General features: G+C 49.0%; 1 protein-coding gene across 1 annotated transcript in view; it reads left to right on the top strand.

Annotated features, from left to right (window-relative positions):
- Positions 1–19,919: 19,919 nt before the first annotated feature.
- The window catches only part of PDLIM4 (PDZ and LIM domain 4), a 40,432-nt gene continuing 39,646 nt past the window's right edge, over positions 19,920–20,705 (top strand). Inside the window, exon 1 of the mRNA XM_005147277.3 lies at positions 19,920–20,089. Within this exon, the coding sequence (XP_005147334.1) occupies positions 19,997–20,089 (93 nt within the window). The 5' untranslated portion in view covers positions 19,920–19,996. The remainder of the gene's footprint in view (positions 20,090–20,705) is intronic.

Genomic DNA, 20,705 nt, shown 5'->3' with positions numbered 1-20,705 from the left:
ACACCCCAGCATAAACACGGGCAGTGAGCAGCGAAAGGCTGCCCAAGGAACACAGCCATGGCCATGCAGGGAATGCTGGCAGGGCCTTGCACTGGATCTGCCCTTTCCACATCACTTTAAGGGGCCTTTTTGATGCAGGAAATTAAAGGTCACCCCTGAGCTATAGGAAAACTCCCTTGTAGCCATGTGGCCAGCAAAGTGACCTTTCATTGTGGCAGTGTTATCTGTTTATCTCGCAGGAACCCTCTCCCATCAATGCCATGGTTTCTATCAGGACCTCAGCATTGTGCTGGCAATGGTCTGCACAGCAGCAGCACCCTGGGTAGTGTCCCTAAATGTCCGTGCTCACTGAGGGCTCCAGATGAACATCCTCCCATGAGAGATGGTGTTAGAGCTACTTTCCCCCAGCCCCAGCTTCTGGCCAAGACAGCCAACCAGCCCTCTCCTAGGAGGAGTAACTAAGGTTCCTCATTCCTTATTACATCCTTGAGTTGTGCCCAGCTGAGCTGTGTCTCAGTGATACAAGTAACAAGAGATAGGACGAGAGGAAACGGCCTCAAGCTGCACCAGGGCAGGTTTAGATGGAGCTCAGGAACAATTCCTTCCCCAAAGGGTGCTCAGGCATTGGAACAGGCTGCCCAGGGCAGGGCTGCAGTCACCATCCCTGCAAGTGTTCACACAGTGTGGAGATGAGGCCTCAGTGCCATGGGTTAGTGATGCCCTTGGCAGTGCTGGGAACGGTTGGGCTGGATGAAATTAATGGTCTTGTCCAACCCAGCTGATTCTGTGATTCTATGAGTCTATGAAAACTGTCCCTGATCTCCATCCCAGTACCACAGATGTCTGAGCTCTACATTCTGCAGGTGACCCATTCGCTCTCACCGCAGCCATGGGTACCAAAAACCACATCCATGCTGCCGCACACCCCCAGAGAACCCCAGGGGGTGCCGGGTCCCAGCCGCCGTCCCTGCCCCTCTGACTGCTCCGCTGCTGTCACATGAGCATCGTCCTGGACGGCCGGCGAGGCCCTGAGCACCCGAGCGCCCGCCCCGGAGCGTCCGGACCGCGGCGAGACCCGGCCCGGCTCAGGACGCTCCAACAGTGCCCAGGCTGCGATTCCCGGCGCGGCCGGGAGGGGGCAGAACGAGCTCGGGCCGCGGGGCCGGCCCCGGCCCTCAGCGCCGGCCCGGCCGGCCCGGGCACGCTGCAGCACAGGCAGCAAAGGAGGGAAGCAGGGGTTGTTCATCAGTTGCTGCCTGGACATTGCCCTGCATCCCTGCCCCTCTTTCGACCATGAAATGAGGACCGGCTCCTCTCCGTGCAGCTGGTGGTCCCAGCTCTGTACATCCGTCCAATGTGAGCTGCACACGCTGGGGTCCCCATGAGCCATCACCAGCAAAGGGCTTTGAGCCGCTGTGGTAGAGCCCAATGCTCTCCTGCCATCAGTTTTCGGGTGGCTGCAGGAGAAAGGTGTGAAGGAAGCAGAGGGGGTCATGAAGAGGGAGTAGGGATGGAGTCACCTGCAATATGAGTGCATCCTAGAGCATGGCTGAGCCAGGAGTGCCCACCACCGTGCATCAGACCTTCCCTCCCCTCGGCTGCTTGCTCTGCACAAGCAGTGCCTGACACAAACATTCCACATGTAACTTTGACCCTTTGGAATAGAGCAGGGGAGGTGGGGCTGAAATCCTTGAAAGAGAAAGTAAGAAAGAAATTGAACACAACTTCCCAAAGCTAACACAGGCATGTAGTGCAAAGGGCAGTGTGTGCATTAAAATGCAGCAAGAATTTAGCCAGGAGATGCTCAGGAGATGCTGCAGTCAGCTAGAGAGGTTTCTCATGGCAGTGCAGGGTGTTTAATATGCCCTCCCCACAAGATGTTTGAAAAGCCTATATTCAAAACTCCCATGGAGAGGGCCCAGTAGTTGTGATTGTACCTAGGAACAGCCAGCCCCCATGGGGGATCCTGGCAGCCCATGGTAACCCCGCTCCTCTTGCACAAACCCAGCCATGGGGCTGACTCAGCACCATTCCATGGGCCTCCAGCTCCACGCCGAGGGAGTCGTGGTGTGATCACCCCACCCTGCCTTGGGAAAGCTGCTGCTCTGTGCTCACTCAAGCTCTTTCTTCCTCCTCCTCTATTGCTGCGATGCTTGGCCATGCGTTTTGGTGATGCATCACAGATGTGGATGTTGTACGCCAGCAGAACACCAAATTCCCACCAGCTTTGCAGAAACAGTTAATTTCTGAGTGTTCACTATGGGGCTTATTGGGAGCCCACTTGTTACTGGGTGTTATCTGTGCCTTGGGGCATCAAGGATGAGGGGGAATGGCTTTAACCTGCCAGAGGGGAGACTGAGATGAGCTCTTAGGCAGAATCTCTTCCCTGGGAGGGTGCTGAGGCGCTGGCACAGGGTGCCCAGAGAAGCTGTGGCTGCCCCATCCCTGGCAGTGTTCAAGGCCATGTTGGACACAGGGGCTTGGGGCAAGCTGCTCCAGTGGAAGGTGTCCCTGCCTGTGACAGGGGTTGGAGCTGGGTGAGCTTTAAGATCCCTGCAACACAAACCAGGCTGGTATTCTATGGTTCTAAAAGGACCTTGCAGTCAGAGGAGGTTGGGGCTGGAGCTGGATGTGATGCTGAGCTCTGTTTTGCCAGCACTGATAGGGACCAGCCCTGGCTATTTAAAGTACCTCCATCTGCACTTGGGAGCTTGGCCGAGTTCTGCTGTCTGCAGGACACATGTGGGGCAGTTTGACCTTCCTGTTCCTCCATGGCCTGGTGCTTTTATAGCTGCAGATGTGCTCAGTGACCACAGAAGTGTTCAGTTCCTCTTTGAGTCCTACTCATTCCTAAATAAAAGCATCCTAGTGATGAGACAGAAAGATGAGAAGCCGCTACATCTAATATCTGGGTACAGACTGCAGAAGGTCTCATGCATTTCTATGTTAACAGAAGATATTTATGTGAGTCGAAGTTGAATAGAATCTTTCATGTCTTGATGAAGTATTTTACTCACAGGAAGACACATAAAGAGGGAAATAGTCCCATTTATTAATACAAGTGCATGAAAAATCATGTACAATATAGGGTTAGATGATGGGACAGTCATAAAAGGGACAATTTATAGTTAAAGGTCAAGTGAAAGGGAGCACTAACCCGCAGAGCAGCTCTTGGCCTTTTGTGCCCTGCTCTTTTGCTATGTCATTGTTTAAGGGCAGAGCTCTGGGCACCCTCCTCAACAGGCAGCCTTCTGCCTTCGGATGTGCTGTATTCTGGTCGGAGCTCCCGTTCCCATGGCAACAAAACTCAACAACATTATGGGATTTTCCATACAATCATGCAATTTCCCCTCTGCCCAGGAATGGAAGCCCTGTGGCCTCCAAGGGGATCCAAGCACAGGGAAACATTCAGCCTGGAAAAGAGAAGGCTCCTTAAGGGGAGACCTTAGAGCAGCTCCAGTGACTAAAGGGGCTACAAGAAACCTGGATAGGAGCTTGGGACAAGGGCCTGTAAGGACAGGCCAAGGGGAATGGCTTTAGCCTGCCAGAGGGGAGACTGAGATGAACTCTTAGGCAGAAGACCACACCATGCACGCCCACACTGTGGGGCCTCTTCTCACATAGAGCTCTCCTACTTATGCTCCATCATGGTGCTGTGCATCCCGGAGCTCCTGCAGCTGGTGATTTATTTGCCCCTCAGTGGCCAAAGCAAAGCTGTGGGCCTAACACCTCTCTCCATCCAAAGGCATTCATTTGTTCCTGGGGGTTTCACACTGGATGAGTCACTTCTCCTTTTAACCTCACTGCTCCGAGTGCATGGATGTACATCTGTCATCCCGGCCACAGCTGGGGTAATGCAGAGGTCAAGGGGATAAATAACAGAGGCTTTATGAACACCCTCCCTCCAGAATTCCCTCTTTGTAGCCAGGAAATAAAAATCACACAAAATCCATCAAATTACGTGCTTACATACTTAAGACATTGTTGTAAAAAATACCCCTATTGACTTTCTTTTCCTTTTTTTCACCTCCTTTCTACAAGCCCGTGGGATAGGATTCCCTGTTTTCCATGGTCTCCTGACACGGTGCCAAACAGCAAAGAGCAGCTGAGGTCATATTTTGTCAAATGACCTGAAAGCCAACATACTTGGCAATAAATAGACACAAGATGTTATGGTCGTTTTGATACAATGAGTGGATTGCATTCCGGGCCAGTCTGTTTCATTGGCCTTTAAGTTTTCATGGCAATGCTCTGGCAGTGTGATTATCTTCATTCACAAGCAAGTTGCTAACACCATTATTATGCTGAATTACCAGGAGGGTTTGCAGCCTCCGCTCACATTTGCTGGCCACCTCGGAGACCAGAAATATGGCCTCAGTGCTCCTAATTTTGCCTGGAATTGAGTCAGAAACTATAATCAGTGCATTTCTGCTTCTAAATGCTCCTGACTATTAAAGAGAAGCTACAAGTCCAGTTGGTAAGGCACTGACACAGGGTGCCCAGAGAAGCTGTGCCTGCCCCATCCCTGGCAGTGCTCAAGGCCAGGGATGGGAGCCCACTTGTTACTGGGTGTTATCTGTGCCTTGGGGCATCAAGGATGAGGGGGAATGGCTTGAACCTGCCCAAGGGGAGACTGAGATGAGCTCTTAGGCAGAAGCTCTTCCCTGTGAGGGTGCTGAGGACACAGGGGCTTGGAGCAGCTGCTCCAGTGGAAGGTGTCCCTGCCTGTGGCAGGGGTTGAAGCTGGAGAAGATTTAAGGTCCCTTCAACACAAACCAGGCTGGGATTCTGTGATTCTAATTTGGGAAAACAAGGCAGGGAACAGCCCCAAGGAGAGCTGCTGGGAATTACCAGCATGAAGAGCTGAGAATGATGAGGAGGAGAAGGATGAAAATGAGGATGAGGTTGAGGAGGAAGCCCTGTGTTCCACAGGGACAGGGAGGAGGAGGCAAGACAAAGGGCTGTGGTCTGCCCCAGATCCTGCCCCACCACCTTGACCTCAGTACAACACAGAGCAGCCCAGCTGCGCAGAGCTGTGTGTAGAAGGGGACGTTTGCAGAAGAGCTGGTGCTCAAACACAGTTTGGGTAACGGATGCTGACTCTGGAGAGGGAGGGCACCACTGCCTTCCCATCCCTGTTGGGGCACCCAGTGCACCATTCTAGGAGCTCCCTTGCTCTCCATGCAAACAGACATCCTCACTGATCGTGGTGCTTGGTGCCTTTCCTCTCCACCATGGCTGATTCACTCAAAGAATCCAGATCCTGCCCTGCTTTTGCCAGTAAAAATCCACCCTTTAGAACCACCGCTGATTTCCTCCAATAAATAATTAGCACTGAGTCAATCAATGCGTGGGGCCAGGAGACAAACTGGCAATGCTTCCTTAGCGGAGGCACTCTCCAGACTGTAAAGCAAACACAGAGCCTGAGTGAGCTGCTTACAGTAGTTGTGGCAGTGACTAATTGGAAGAGCACTTTCCAGCCGCAGGGAAGGGCAGCAGGGATGCAGCTCCCCAGGGTTCGGGCATCACCACGGGCTCCAGCCTCTTGGAGTTGTTCTCCCCAGCAGCTGCAACCACCGTGAAGGTGGTGACAGGAATCTGGGGGCTCTGGCTAAAACGCCTCTGTGTGCTTCACGCTGGGGCCCGGTGATGGGAACAGCTGGAAGGGAAGGAGAGGGCAGCAGCTGAGAAGAAGCCGCCTTTAGCCAGGATGAGCGCAGCCCAATAACAATGAAGTGATGTAAACCCAAAGCCTATCTGCAGCAATTAGTGTGGGTCCATATAAACAGCCCCAGTGGTAACCCCAGCTCGGCTTCTGCTGCACCAGCAGACACTGAGTCACACAATGCTGCACTCCGAGGTTTGGAATGGCTGTTTTGGCTACAGGCACATAGGAAAAGGGCAAAAAGGTGTGGGTGGGGCTTGAGGAATAAAGAAAGAGAAAATTCTCATGGAATTCAGAGCCTATTTAAAAATAAGCCAAAATGCAATTTATTTTAGAACTTCAATGAAACACAGTGTCTTTGTGGGTTTCTAAATGAGTCATAATCCAGAAAGCTGTGGTTTATTGGGCCTGTAGGGACAGGACAGGGGAATGGCTTTAACCTGAGAAGGGAGATTGAGATGAGCTCTTAGGAAGTTCTTTCCTGTGAGGGTGCTGAGGCACCTTTTATTTTTCCCTTGGCAATCACAGCCGGTGGAATATGTGACTTCTTCCACACTTAGAAAACAATGGGTTTCCTAGGGGTTATCCTGAAGTGAACTCCATTCAGGGCCCCAACCCAGGCAGAGCAAGTTAAAAGAGATCTTTCCACTAACTTAGGTGGGAACTGAAAACTTGTGAAGTAAATGTTGGCCCATCTGAGTCCACTAGGGAGTAATTCCTCCATTAAATACAGAAGAAACACAGGACTGTGTGTTAGTTATCATGAAGAGAAGCAGGTGCTCCTAACGTGACTTCCAGACACTGAAGGCAAAAAAGACCCAGCTCAGCCCCAATGCTCTGGCAAGCAGACATCGAAGTGTGCTGGGTTCTCCACGTGCTTTTGATGTACCCAATGCGAAGAGCAGAGAATGCCAGGGGAGAGGAGTCATGGATCCTTCCAGGATTGACACCCCAAGCAGGCTCCTGCTGCCCACTGCTCCTCCGGGAGCGATGCCGTCTCCCCGGATCCATGGCATTGCAATCTGACAGACACGGATTGCGCTGCTCTTCCCAAAGGCCTCTGTAAGGTCACTTCATTTCTGCATGTCTCAGCTTTGCAACCTGGAGAGAGGCTCCTCCTCCTGTCCAACTCACAGCAAGATTTCCATCCTCCATCCATTGCTCCTGGCGATGCCAGAGGGTGGACATGTCAGCTCCTACCCAGTGCCAGCTTCATGCTGGCAGGAGCCACAGGGCTGCCCTCTGTGCCCAAACCCTTCCCTACAGCTCCACCATCAGCCCCACTGATGGACAAAGCTACAGAAAGAGGAGCTATTGCACAAACACTTCTCCTTGCACTAAGAGGCCAAACCCACAGCATCCTTTTCACATCCATCATATGATTTATCACGGTGTCCCTGCCCATGGGAGGGGGGTTGGAACTCTCTTAGGTCCCTTCCAACCCAAGCCATTCTATGATTATTTATGATGATCATGATTTATGAGATAGGTGTGTTTTGCTTCTGCAGGAGACGAAGCTCTATTGTCAAAAAAGCAAATGAATTTGTACTGACTCAAAGATGTTACATGCATTTACACGTCCAGCTGTACTGGATGGAATACGGGGTGTATCTAACTGAAAACCCGTGGGAGCTGGGACTAAATATGTGCTGTGGCTTAACAGTGACTTGTTGGTGACAGAGATGGGTCTTAGTGCTTGTATGGGACATGCCGTGACAGGGATCTTTGGTTTGGGTTGAAGGGACCTCAAAGCTCCTCCAGCTCCAACCCCTGTCACAGGCAGGGACCCCTTCCACTGGAGCAGCTTGCTCCAAGCCCCTGTGTCCAACCTGGCCTTGAGCACTTCCAGGGATGGGGCAGCCACAGCTTCTCTGGACACCCTGTGCCAGCACCTCAGCACCCTCACAGGGAAGAGCTTCTGCCTAAGAGCTCATCTCTGCCCTCGCAGCATCTCCATGGCCTCCTCTGGACTCTCCCTAAGGCAGCGTGCACTGTGCTTGCAGGGGTGGGCACTGCATGAACACACCGAGTATCATTATGGTTTATTCTCTGTGGAGATGCAAGAGGAGCCAAGGATCAGACTGAGCCTGTGAGATGGGACTGTGGGCACAGGGCTGGCCTCCTCCATCGTATCTGCTCAGTGGTGGTCTTATGGGGGTGGGGGGAAATTTACTTACAGGCAATAGAAAACAAATGGGGTGGGTTTATATGTCACATAATGCTGGGCTAGGAAAAGCAAAACAAAGCAAGAGCTACGTTATGCTTAGGAACATCCCTGTTTCATTAGGAACCAAATACATTTTGTCTTCAGTGTCTATAAAGCAAATGCCTGGGAAATATCACAAGCAATCCATTCCTTCTTCTGGCCTGCTCTGAAAAGCCACACTGATGGGAATGCTCACGTGGGTTGGATGGGAGCCAATACACAAAATGTTTAGGGGCCCCTTGGTGCATTCAGCAAAAGTAAATCCCATTTAGGCTCCATCCTCACTCAGAGACTTTCTTCTCAGGCACTTCCAATGGGCCAGAAAGGTCTTTTCTACACCCCAGAACTATTTTGGGGTGCCTGTACATGACATATTGCCTGGAATTTGTGTCTGTTGGTGTCCATCCACATCCACATGAGGAATGGACCCTAGCTATGTTATAGTTCTATAGAAAAACATTGGGCTTATTTAAAGTGCTTGGCATCTGTAAGTAGGAGCTGCAAGCTTTCCATGCTGGGAGGAGGTAGGAAACCATTGGGGTGACTGTTCAAGTCCCACAGCCTCACACTTTTGTTCTCCACAGCAGCGGGTGCCAGCAGCCCAAGGTTGAGGCACCTGCATTTCCTACTGACACGCAGGCCAGGAATGCAGAGGAAGTGCCTGGGAAGGGCGATGGAAGAGAACCAGATTTCTTTATAAACTAACAAGCCTCAAATGAATGTTCAAAGGAAATTACTTTAGTTTCTTGCACAGAAAGTTTTAGGTGAATGTGATTTGATAGCCTCCGAGAGGAAAAAAACAGGAGACAGGAAAAAACCCTTCCAGAGAACACTTCATAGCAGAGTTACACAACCCTGGGGGTGCGGGTGGGGAGAAGCAGAGAATTCCAGCTACAGAGAAACCGTATCCAAAGCAGTGAGATGCTGGGATGCAGGAGACGCCAAGGGCTGGATGTGTCCCCAGACAGCTCCAATCAGACCAGAAACCAACACCCCTATAGAATGAAGATCTTTATGCCTTATATCAACCCCTCTGACCTTAAACCCTCTATTTCTGAACACATCAGCACTGCAACAAAAGCTTTTTCAACATAAGAACATGAGAGTTCAGAGTTTTCTCAGTAGAAGAACATGAAATAGAGGAGGCAAACTGTTAGCTGGCATAAAGCAGCAGGGATGAGCGCACTTGGACACAGCTCCGCAGACTGACACCAGGCAGAGATCCAGCGTCCCTGATTAGCCACCCCCGAGGAGGGTTATAATAAAAAGGCCTTGGAAAACACAACAATAACTGTGCCACCTGGGTATGATTTGTGGATTTCGGTATTTGTTTAGCTCATCACATATTTTGTCTCACATGAAGCAGCCATAAAGAAGCGTCATATTCTGCCTCACATCAAATAACTCCATAAATGGACATGAATTAAGAAGGGTTCAGCTCAAACCAGAGTCAGGCTTTGTGGATTGTTTGGGCTCTGTGTCCTGCCTGCTCCCCCGCTTGGGTGTGATTCCACAGCAGAAAGTCTTTCCCCACCATCCCGTTTCGAGCTGATGCTCAGACCTAATGGGGTGTGCAATTTGGTCTCTTTTGAGCTTTTTACAGCGGGTGACCCAATGTGATGAGCTAACAGGAACCTTACATCATTACAGAGGAGAAAGCTCTCTCCTGGACTAAAAATACCATGTTTGATTGTCCAAAAGGAAAGAAAAATTGTGCTTCCCTAAGCATGCTGTAACGATCCAGTTGGACACGGGCCGGAAGCGCCTCTTATTCATTAATTCCATCGTCATAGTCACAGAAATAGAGAAAAGACCTTCTAAGCTGCTCCATTCAGTGAAGAATATTTTCCTGACAGCACTATCCAAACGTTTTTTTGCCAAGTTCAGCACAGGGACTTCCACTATTTCCTTTGTCAAATCTCTTCTGGGAGCAGAAACTCTCAGTTGTTGGGTATTTTTCCCCTGGTATCTGTTGTTGTCAGCTGGATTTCATCCCTGCCTGACAGCATGGAAACAGAGTACGCAATGTGGGGTCTGTGGGAGGGTGGGATGGAGGCTGTGTGCTGGCTGGGGACAACCTGCCAACAGATCATTTCCAAGTGAGTCACCAGCAGTTGATGATCAGTGGCGGTGAGATGCAGAGAAACCTCTCTGCTGCTGAACTCACTAGGTGCCTGCTCCCTCCCAGCTTCAGCTTATGGACCTTCGAGACGATGGAGGTTTCTGTGGCACTTCAGGAGCACTGGACATCTCTCCTTCTTCAGCTCATCAGACCCCATCTAACTTGAAAATTAGGTCTAATGACAAAGCTGGCCTTGCTCTGAGACAGAGCTCAGGTCCAATGACCTCCAGAGGTCCAGTCCAGCCTCTTGTGCTCTGTGATCACAGAACCATAGAATCAATCACATTGGAAAAGGCTTTAAGATCATCAAGTCCAATGTTTCCCCAGTACTGCCAAGGCCACCACTAACCCATGACACTGAGGGCCTTGTCTACACGGTTTGTGAACTCTTCCACACTTCCAAGGACAGTTATAGGTGTATTTAGTACACCTATTGATAACAATAAACAGTGTACCTATACAAGGCCAGGTTGGACGGGGCTTGGAGCACTCTGCTCTAGTGAAAGGTGTCCCTGCCCATGGCAGGGGTTGGAACTGAATGAGCTTTAAGGTCCCTTCAACTCAAAACAGTCTGGAATTCTATGATTCTGCTTAAAAAATTCTACAAAAGCACAACTTGGAAAAAAATATCTGGGGATCCATAAACTAAAAAGCTTCCTCAACACATGTTTGAATCATTTATGCTTCTCCCGAGATGTTCTGACCCGGCACAATCGACTCCGCATCCATGAAAACAGAGAAGTAAATATCCACCTGTGCCAAGTATTTGTATTCTCCCTCCCTCGGCAGCGACACTGATTGCTTTAAAAGTAGTGCTGCAGTTAAGATATTGAAAGAAGCAGTGAGTGGTGTCCCTGGGGCCTGATAGGGTTTTCCTGAAGATGGGCAAGCAAAGGCAAGGCCACGGTGCTGCGTGGCTGGGTGGCAGAGGCAGGTCAGTGGTAGTGCTGCTGAGAAGAAATAATGAGCTCTAGAGCACTGCTGAGGTTTAAAGCCAACCAAAAAGCCATATTACATCTTCAAAGAGGCACAGAGGGATTAGAAAGGCTGAACAGTTCATCCTTCCTGCACATCTTCCTGGCCATCTAGCCACAGGCATGTCATCCCCCTTCCTAAGAGAGCCAGAAAAAGGCTGAAGAACACAAGGGCTGCAGGTGTTAATAAAGAAGTAGTGAGGTCTGATTCTTTATTAGGTGGAACCAATGATTATTCCAATGCCCACTGAACACTGGGGATAATGGCCAAGCTGCTCATCGAAATGACATCCCCATCATCACCAGTGGAACCTTTCTATGGACATCACTGAATGTTGAATCAAAGTTTTCAGTGCTGTTGGACACATTTTTGTGCAGTATCACCTATGGCCTTGCAGGTTCTTAAATGTATCTTATTTAAGCTCTGATGAGAAGTTTTACTGCAAATCATGCGACACAGCTCTCTCTGCCTAAATGAGTTACCCAGATGCTGCCAAAGGCAGAACTTCAGCCTGGCCAACACAGTTTCTGAGTAGCACATTTCTGTCTCTCCACTTCCTCGCACTCCAGTAAATGTCAGGGCTATTTCTCGGAGTAATGACAAATCCTTCTAAATACTTTAAACTTTTGTTCAGGCTCAGCTTTTCCACATCCAAGTAACTGCATGCTTAGAATGAGGGGAAGAGAAAATGCAATTACCATTTGTGCAGAAGTAGCATCAAGGAATATGCTGCAGAAGGTAACCTAGCTCAATGCTCTGAAGAGATCAGAGGAGCATCTTCAGTGGCAGGAGCCTGCAGCTTAATAGCCACATAATTATGCATTAAGAACCTAATGATACCAGAGAAAAGAGATGGACAAAGATGTGCTTGAGCTTCTCTGAACAGGGATGTTGATGTGTGCTGTCCTCTGGCTGTAGCCATCACTTTCTCACTCTCAGCCTGGACCATGCCCATCTTAACTGTCATTTCAGTCCAGGATGAGAATGCCCCACAATGAAACCTGGTAAAACTAATCTTCTTTGACTAAAACCTATTCATGCAACCAGCCAAGCAGGTATGGGAAGGGTGCTGAGGAACCGGAGGGGATAACTGAATCGCCCACACAGCTCCAGCTGAAAAGGATGGGCACCTACACCCTAAAACGACAAACACAGGGGAAATCCAGACAGCTCAGACCTGAGGGGGCAGGTACAGGGCTGGAGGGCCTGACAGATGAAAGGAGCTGTGATGGATGGTGTTGTAGCAACAGTCACTGCAAAAGCAGAGAAGGAAACAAAAGAAACAGGATACGGCTGTTTAAGGAGGTAGATATGTTACATTCCTGCAAGCATTTATGAATTCCTGCTTATGTGCTAGAATACAAATATTGCCAATTGCTTCTATGTCATTTTTTTGCCTACTCAGTAAAACTACTGCCTATACTCAGGATTTTGGATTTGTACTGCTCCGTTTGTGTAATCTGGTCACACACATGCAAACTTCAGGGATGTTAAGAGAGAAATCAGACAAGAGACATAGTAATTCCAAAGGCCAATACTGAATTGTTATGGAAATCTTGAAAGCTGTATTTGCATGTTATTTGCCTGCTTTCAGTCTCACTTGGGGCCCACGAGACTCACTTCCAGAAAGAACAACCTTTCGGCACCAAAGCATCTTAACTCTGAGTTTCTTCATCTCATGCTTGTGGATGATGAATACTTATCCTCATGTCTAGCTCGAGAACCTCAGAGCATTTCACCTCAAAGTTCAAGCAAAATATTTTCCAAAAGATGCTTGGAAATCCTCCTCCAGCAATCCCTAGAACTCAGGAAACTGGGAGAGCCCAAATTATTTTAATGCCTCTCACATCCAGGATAAACACTACCAAATATGCTCTGCATTTCCCATTGGGTTTGAGGGATGTCTCCTTTGGTTCCCCAAGGCAATTAGAACAGATGTGCCTGTGTATTAGTGGTTTTCACGTGTGGTGTGAAGATGCTTGTGCCTCTGTAGGTAACTTCCCCAGAAGTCCTGCAAGTGATGAAGAGCTGCCTGAGTGGAAGGAGGAAGCATCCATACAAGTACTGAGCTGAGCTGTGTCTTACATCCCCTTATCATGCCCTAAGCAATTTTGTTGGCATTGCTTTGACTTTGCCATGCAGGTTACACTTTGTAGAGTGCAGCCTTTTACACTGGCTGAGGATTTCTCACTCTGGACACGCTTAGCACAGTATAAACACCTTAGCACAGGGTGACACACCAGCTGATGGACTGGGCTAAATGAATTCAGGCAGAGTGCACAGGGATAAGGTATCACAAGGCTTACCCCCCTATATTTTAGCGTACTGCATGTCCCTCCGTCCCTATCAGTGGGATGTTTTAAAATGAATAGGAAGCTTCTGTGAAACCCACCTACAGAAACCATTGTGATTCCTGAGGCTTAATACCAGCATGTGTGGAACTCAGCTTTTCAAGAACAGTTAGTTTGCTATATTATCTCTGACTGATAAAAGGCAAACTCTCCTTGACCTGCATAAATTGAGAACATTCAGCTGAATCTTCTCCAGTTGCCTGCATTCTGGAGCTGTACAACACCCAAAAAAGGAAGCATCACTATCAAGAGAGGCAAGAGCTGGGGCGATAAATGTTGACATCCCAAAGAAAGGCTGGGGACTTCCTTGGCTGAATAGGTACAATTGCTTGGTTCCTACTGCATGAAATGATACTGAAAATGTACCAAATCTGTTTCCAGAACATGCCAACAGCTGACATCTGTCACAATTTCGTAAGAAAAACACACAAAAGCTCAGTGTTCAGCTGCTCAGTCAAGTGACCCACATTAAGACCAGAGGTTTTGACTTTGTTCTTCCAGGCACCGTTTCTGATAGGAAATCAATCAGTTTAATCCCATAATGGGAACAATTAGCCTTACAGAAGAAGCAGATCAGCTGTAATCTCATCTTCTCCTTACAACATTATGCCAGTATTTCTTCTTACATTCTCAACTGCTGCTCATCGGGCACATTGCTGTGCCTGCACAGAGGTTACAGCTCATGGAGAGGAAGAGCCAGGCTTAATCCTGCCCTCACTGTCAGTGCCAGGACAGCAGCTGAAGCTGTTGGGAGGAGGTTGTGCCCCCAAAGCAAATAGCTCCTTGCATCTGTTCAATATATTCATAGAGTTACAGAACGGTTTGGGTTGGAAGGGACCTTAAAGGGTCAGGCTGCTGGGGATGCAGCCCACGACAGTTTGTTTCTGTGTTCAAGCACACACTGCGGGTCATGGGGAGCTTCTCAGTGACCAACACCTCCAAGTCCTTCTCCTCAGGGCTGTTCTCAGTCCAGTACCCCCCAGCATGTGCTTGTGCTGGAGATTGCCCCAATCTGAGTGCAGGACCTTGCACATGGCCTTGCTGGTTTGCCCTGGCCCACCTTTCCAGCACATCCAAGTGCCTCTGGATGGCAATGGGTTTGTTTGTTGAAAGCACTGTGAAATACCTTGTGAGCATTGCTAGCCCTGACGAGCTGCCTTGTCCTTCTCCACAGCCTTCCGCAAGGCTCCTGTTATCAAGAACAAGCTGCTGCTGTGCTCCGACACGAGCCGACCACGCTGTGTCATTGCTTCCCAGCGTTCCCCTTGGGAAATCCACCCGCCAGCTCTTATCTTGTGTTTAGTCTGCGATGTTCGTGAGGTAGGGATTTATCCTTGCTGCTCAGCAAAACCCCAGCTCTGGAGCCTGATGAACAAGAATCATGTGTAGAAGTTGTCTCATGAATATTTGCCAGCAGAATAAAGTGCATTTTGGGTCAGGCTCTGCTGCTTTTTACCCTCTGAACTCATCTCAGACAAAGAATTCACCCTAGTTCTTTCTGTGACTCTGTGTCTGCTTCACGGCACTGAAGAGAATCAAAGATGGAACTTGGTGCACATAGTTTTCTCTGTGGCAATCCTACAAAGCCAGGAAGCCTGTGGGGAGGCAGGAGGCTGCTCCACCTGAAGGTGATTACAGAAGAAATTCTCCTGGACCTACGAGGTTTCTTTCATTATCCTAATGATTTCTATCACAGCTGGGGTTTTCTCTGTGGGATGCTGAGATCGGCGAGATAAACCTTTAAGGAATGATTTAGACAAACAAATGAATTAAATAGAATTCGGAATGACAGTTCCCAACACTTGGGCATCTGCCAACGAACTCTCAAAGCCAAAATAATAACTCAGATCTGAGAGATCCTGCAAAGCCTATAAATTAAGTAATCCTTGGGAAGCCTGCAGTTAAATCCGCCATAGGGTTGAGATTTGCCTGGACGTCATCCAAGTAATGAGTTTCAAAATTAACTGGTTTCACAGGATGTTGGGTTTGGGGATATTTGGGAATTTTTAAACTATTAAGTAAAGAAATAAACTGAAACCCTTAAGAATCTGTCGTACATGAATCCCACCGGGTTAGGAAGGCACCAGAAAGGACTCAGGCAATGGAAATGGAAATGAAGATGAAACTGTCAGGGACTGATTAATGTAAGAAAAGATATTTCTTGGAGTTTATATATATTGGAGTATATGTAATATACTCCAAGAAATACTGACTACAGGGAGGACAAATTGCACAAGTGCCATGAAACACTGCTTGGAGACTTTCCTCCCACAATGGTTTTGAATTCCTGTGATTGAGAAAGGTCATCTCTGTGTTACACAGGAATATGTAGTATTAATGTATTACAGCCCTCTCTACACCAAAGGCAGGTCAAAGCAAAGTTCAGTTAATACTTTCCGCAAGAGCTTTCTGCATGAAGTAGGGACCTGCCAAATGAACCTATATTAAAACCTCTTGCAGTTGAATCACTTGTACTATAACAATCACCTTCCCACACTTCAGATGCCCTTTCATTCTGTGCCTTCAGCCAAAAAGCGTCTGATTTAACTTTGCCTTCTTCAGTTGCCACTCCATCAATGAACCGGATTAATGTTTCCAAATATGCTCTTTCTAGAAGGTAAATCAGGCATGACTGATGGATGAGTGAAAACTGTAATTCCCAGCACATTCCCTGTTGCAGATCACATATCCCCATTGAATAGCTACTCATACAGTGGAACATATTCTGGCTAGAAACGGAAAGGTACCTGGAGTGACTACCAGGTCCTAGAGGTGCCAGCAATCATGCTGGGGGCTCCACAAACATTTGGATGCATCTTGAAGAAGATGCTGCTGGTTTAGGGGAGTCATAAGTGCTACATGAATGTCATGAAGCCACTTCATAACCTGAGCTGTGTCTGTCAGGAATAAAGCAGGAAGTGCATGAGGATACGGTAAGCAACTTGTTGAGTTGAGCTGAAAGCAACCAAGAGAGATGCCCCTGCTCTAGCAAGTGAAGTGTATAGGTTGAGATTTTTAGGTCCTCATGTAAGACAAACCCCATCCATCAACAGAGTAGCTGAATTCTACCTTGAACTCTGAAAAACAAAGAAGCTTTACCTTAGCATTGCCATTTATTGAACTTGCAAGGTTTAGCAGGTACTTTTTTCCTCAGTCTGAAATAAATCTTTCATGAAGGGCCTGGGGGCCCTGCAAAGAGGAGGAAACTTATCACTGCCTGATAGTCAAATTGTGTCTATCCATCGATTTTAGGGTTGCCTAACTTCTGCAAGAAGGAAAGCCGTGAAGAAAATGCTCATAGCAACCCATACAGCAACTTGTCACCTTTAAACTGATGTGAAAATATCAGAGCATCTCATTTCTACTTCCACTAGACCCAGCCTGCTGCTAGAGAGGCCTCTGGGCTGACTTCAGCCTGCTGAAACCACTCTAAGGAGAAACAGTCATAGTCTAGAAGAAGGCAGTTTGTAGAGCAAGAAAATCTCATGGCCTGGAGAAGAACTATCAAGCCATAACTATGCTTGAAGTCCCTCTCTCATGGGGAGATGTTCAAAAACAGCCTTTGGGGGTCATTATCAGGCCTCCCAGATAAGCATGGGGCCTCTGCTAGACACTGGGAGGTGGGCAAATGGAAAACCTGAATGCACGTTCAAAACGGGACACAAAGCTGAATAGCTGTAGTTTACCCAGCCAGTTTGTGATAACAAAGGAAGGAAACCACGAGTGTCACCAGCAGCACAGAAGAGCCAGAATGGAATATTCAAACAAGAAACAAAGAGGTGATAAGGCTTCAGGGTGGAAAAATACTGGACACAAACACTGAGGAAAATACTGGGGGTGGGGGGAAGATAAAGTGACTGGAGTGATGAGATTGGATTCATGAACACGTTTGACCTCTCTTTTGAATAGCGTGTGCTCTTTGTTAGAGCTTGCTGCAGGGTTTCAGCACTCAGCTGAAGAATGAGCATGTTAGAGATACTGTGTTTTGGCTGGATGTTGAGGCTGGCTCATACAGCAGGGTTCATAGCATCTCCTGTTGGTTCTGCTGATCCCCCATCCAGAAGGAGAGCTCCGGTTAGGGTTTGGAAATGAATTATAATTGAAAAGTTCTCAAGTGGCCAAAGACAAAGCAGAAATTTATGGTCCTGGTTTGGTTGATCAAAGTGGGAGCACAACTGAGCCCTTTGCAGGCTGCAGAATTGTGCTTCTCATAGCCAGCATGTGGGAAAAGGTGTGTGAGCAACCAAAAGAAATAAGACATCTGTGAAACATGGAGTTCTTCAGTTCATGTTCTCATTCCCCAAATCCTAGGGAAAAACCACCTCTGGCTGACAGAAGGCTGCCGAATTAATTCCTGATGCAGCTCGGAAAGCTGGGGGCTGCTCTACGTGTGGACACTTCCCATCAGGAGTAGTTCAACTGCAGGTACTTTTTATTCAGAGCCAAACTGCCTCTCCTTCAGCTCAGTTTGCTGTAGTTTGGAACACAGCCTCATCCGAAAGAAGCCCACCCACAATTCTGTACCAATTGGGGTAACTGTAATCATGTTTTACTTGGGCTGAGTTTTTGACAAGCTTTAAGTTACATGAGGGGTAACCTAGGCCCTGAGGAGAAAGGGCCTCGCAGCCAGCAGCTTTCCCATCAGCTTTTGAAATGGATACTTTAATAGTGGGGATTTCTGTGTTTTGATCATCTACCTCTTATGCCAGCAAATCACTCTGAAACCCCAACTGTTTGCTGCTCAGCAGAGCCTGCCCCTCACAGCCCGCGTGCAATTTAGGTAATGAAGCCCCAATGAATGCCAATGGGAATTGTTTGACTACACAGAGCTTGCAGGCTCCATTTTCTTCCCTGCTCTTTCCCTTCTCTCTGTTTTTATTGTTGTTACCTCCCAGCAGACTTGGTCTCTCTTACAGGAAGGATTGTTTTGGATTCCCTCGTAAGAGGACGGAGATGCCAGCTCCGACACTGCATTCATGCACATATTTAACTCAGTCCCTTGGGGAGAGCTCCTCGGCACCAGAGAGAGCAGCAGAGGTGGGACATGAACCAGTCCTCTGCAAGACACAGTGTTTGGCTGGGTGGATTTTCTAACGCAAGCAAGGAAACCTCAGGCCAGCCTCCTCCCAGGCTTCGGCAGGCCGGGTGATATCATGCAGGAATGAGGAGGTATGATTCATCACAGCTTCACAGACAAAAGTCAGCTTTTACAGCCTCTCCTGGTGCAGGCGCACGCTTGCACGGAACAAAGAGCAGGGGTGGAAGCTCCGCGGGTACCAGCTGCAGCTGAACCGCTCCTCCAGAGGCACCTTTTGAGCAAAGCAAACAGAGTTTATTGTGTTTTGGGTGCATAACACAGGGCACTCGCTGTGTTCACATCGCTGCATCACAAGGCTGCAGCATAGCTCAAGAGTGTGTTTGAAAGGGACATGGTCACACAGACCCTTCGGTGTCAGGAGCAAACGCCTGCAGACAGATTTCACAGCAAACAGCCCGTAAATCAAACTCACAGAAACTGGGCAACAAGAAGGTGCTTGATGAAACTGGACTTTTCAAACAATGAAACCTTTGTTAGGCCCTTTTCTCTGAAGTGGGATATTCCGGCCCAGCCCTTCCCAGGAAGAGAGGGAGGATTACAGCCATTCTGAGGTTTGCTCTCAGCTTGTGGGGGGGACGCTGAGCAGCTGTGCTGACCACCCATCCCAACACCAAGCTATGGCTGCGTGCCTACGAGCCATCACTTCAAACACCCTCTAAACACCTTCTGCGCGCTCTGACAGCCACCACTGGAAGCTGGAATGCTCCACAGTGCCTGATGCTTCGCCTGCAAGGACACAGGGATCCCAGAATCACAGCACGGTCTGGGTGGGAAGGGACCTTTAAAGCTCATCCAGTTCCAACCCCCTGCAATGAGCAGGGACATCTTCAACTAGATCAGGTTGCTCAGAATCATTTCCAGCCTGTCTTTGGATGTCTCCAGGGACAGAGCATCCACCACCTCTGGGCAACCTGTGCCACTATTTTGCTACTGTCCTTATAAAGGATTTCTTCCTCACTTTCAGCCTGAATGTCCCCTCTTTCAGTTTAAACCCATCACCCCACGTCCTGTCACAACAGGCCCTGCTAAAAGGTCTCTCTCAATCTTTCTTGTAAGCCTCTTTTTAAGTACTGAAAGGCCACATAAGGTCTCCCCAGAGTCCTCTCTTCTCCATGCTGATGGGATGCACTGGCCAAGAGATCCCCAGACTGCTTTACACCCAAATCTGATCTAGTTCCTTGAAGTTTTCTCTCTTATTTTTCAACATGCGTCTCACTATGGATATAACAGTTGTGACCACACTTTTAAAGACCTATTACACCATTTTCCTACCACTCTGGAGGATGGAGGCGCACTAACCAAAGGCTTTGCTCACACCGAATGTGCGTGCTTCGCTTTACTACTGCAAGCACTCGCTTTAAACCCCACTGGGGAAAAGGTCTGGGGGAAACCCCCTGGTAAACCTCAGCCCCCACCAAGGCCGGGAAGGGGCCGGTCCCGCCTCCCCGCCACGCCCCGCCTAGCGGGGCGTGGCGGGGGCGGGACCGACCCCTTCCCGGCGCTCCGGGGTTCGGCTGCTGGGCGCAAGTGGGAGCTGGAGTCGCAGTTGTTCGTGGGCAGGGAGCGTTCCGCCGCCGCTATGTCCCATTCGGTGGTCCTGCGCGGTCCTTCGCCGTGGGGTTTCCGCTTGGTGGGCGGTAAAGACTTCAGTGCTCCGCTGACCATCTCCAGGGTGAGCCCGGGCTTGGAGAGGGGTTGGCGGCAGGTGATGGGGAGCGGGGCTGCTGGTACTCGGGGCTGGCGGGCAGCATCGGTCGGGGGGCTTTTCAAACACCAGTTCTTATCTATACCCTTAAATAGAGCGCTCCTCACTGAACACAACGCGGATAGCCTTCTCCGTGCTTTATTTTTGGGGGGGATGTTAAATTCATAAAGATACGCTCCCAAAGTTTCCAGTTCTCAGTCCTAAGGAGGGCTTGGATTTGTGCCCTGAACTGAGTTCATAGGCTGTTGGGGCTTTTTTAGGCAGGCACAAGTAATGTCAGCAAGAAGTTTCTCTGTGCAGGCTGCTGCATTATAGGGTCCCTGCGGGCTGGTAGTAATTACTGTGTAAGTGTGCTCGCACTTGTGTTTAACCTCACAAAGATGTATTTCTGGAAACTTCTTTCCTAAGACACGGCGGCTAGCTTGGGCTAGGCTTTGTGAATAGATATATGTGGAAACAAACCATCCTCCGTGCAGGAAAGAGCACGGCGACGGGATGTGATGGACTATGTGATGGATGAGGTGCTGCTACCAAGCCAGGCACGTTCCCGCGGGCACTGGTGCTTCCATCGCCGTCGGCTGGC

Source organism: Melopsittacus undulatus, chromosome 10, assembly GCF_012275295.1.
Source record: "Melopsittacus undulatus isolate bMelUnd1 chromosome 10, bMelUnd1.mat.Z, whole genome shotgun sequence".
NCBI classification, from domain to species: Eukaryota; Metazoa; Chordata; class Aves; order Psittaciformes; family Psittaculidae; genus Melopsittacus; species Melopsittacus undulatus.
This window is presented reverse-complemented; position numbering and strand designations above follow the sequence as displayed.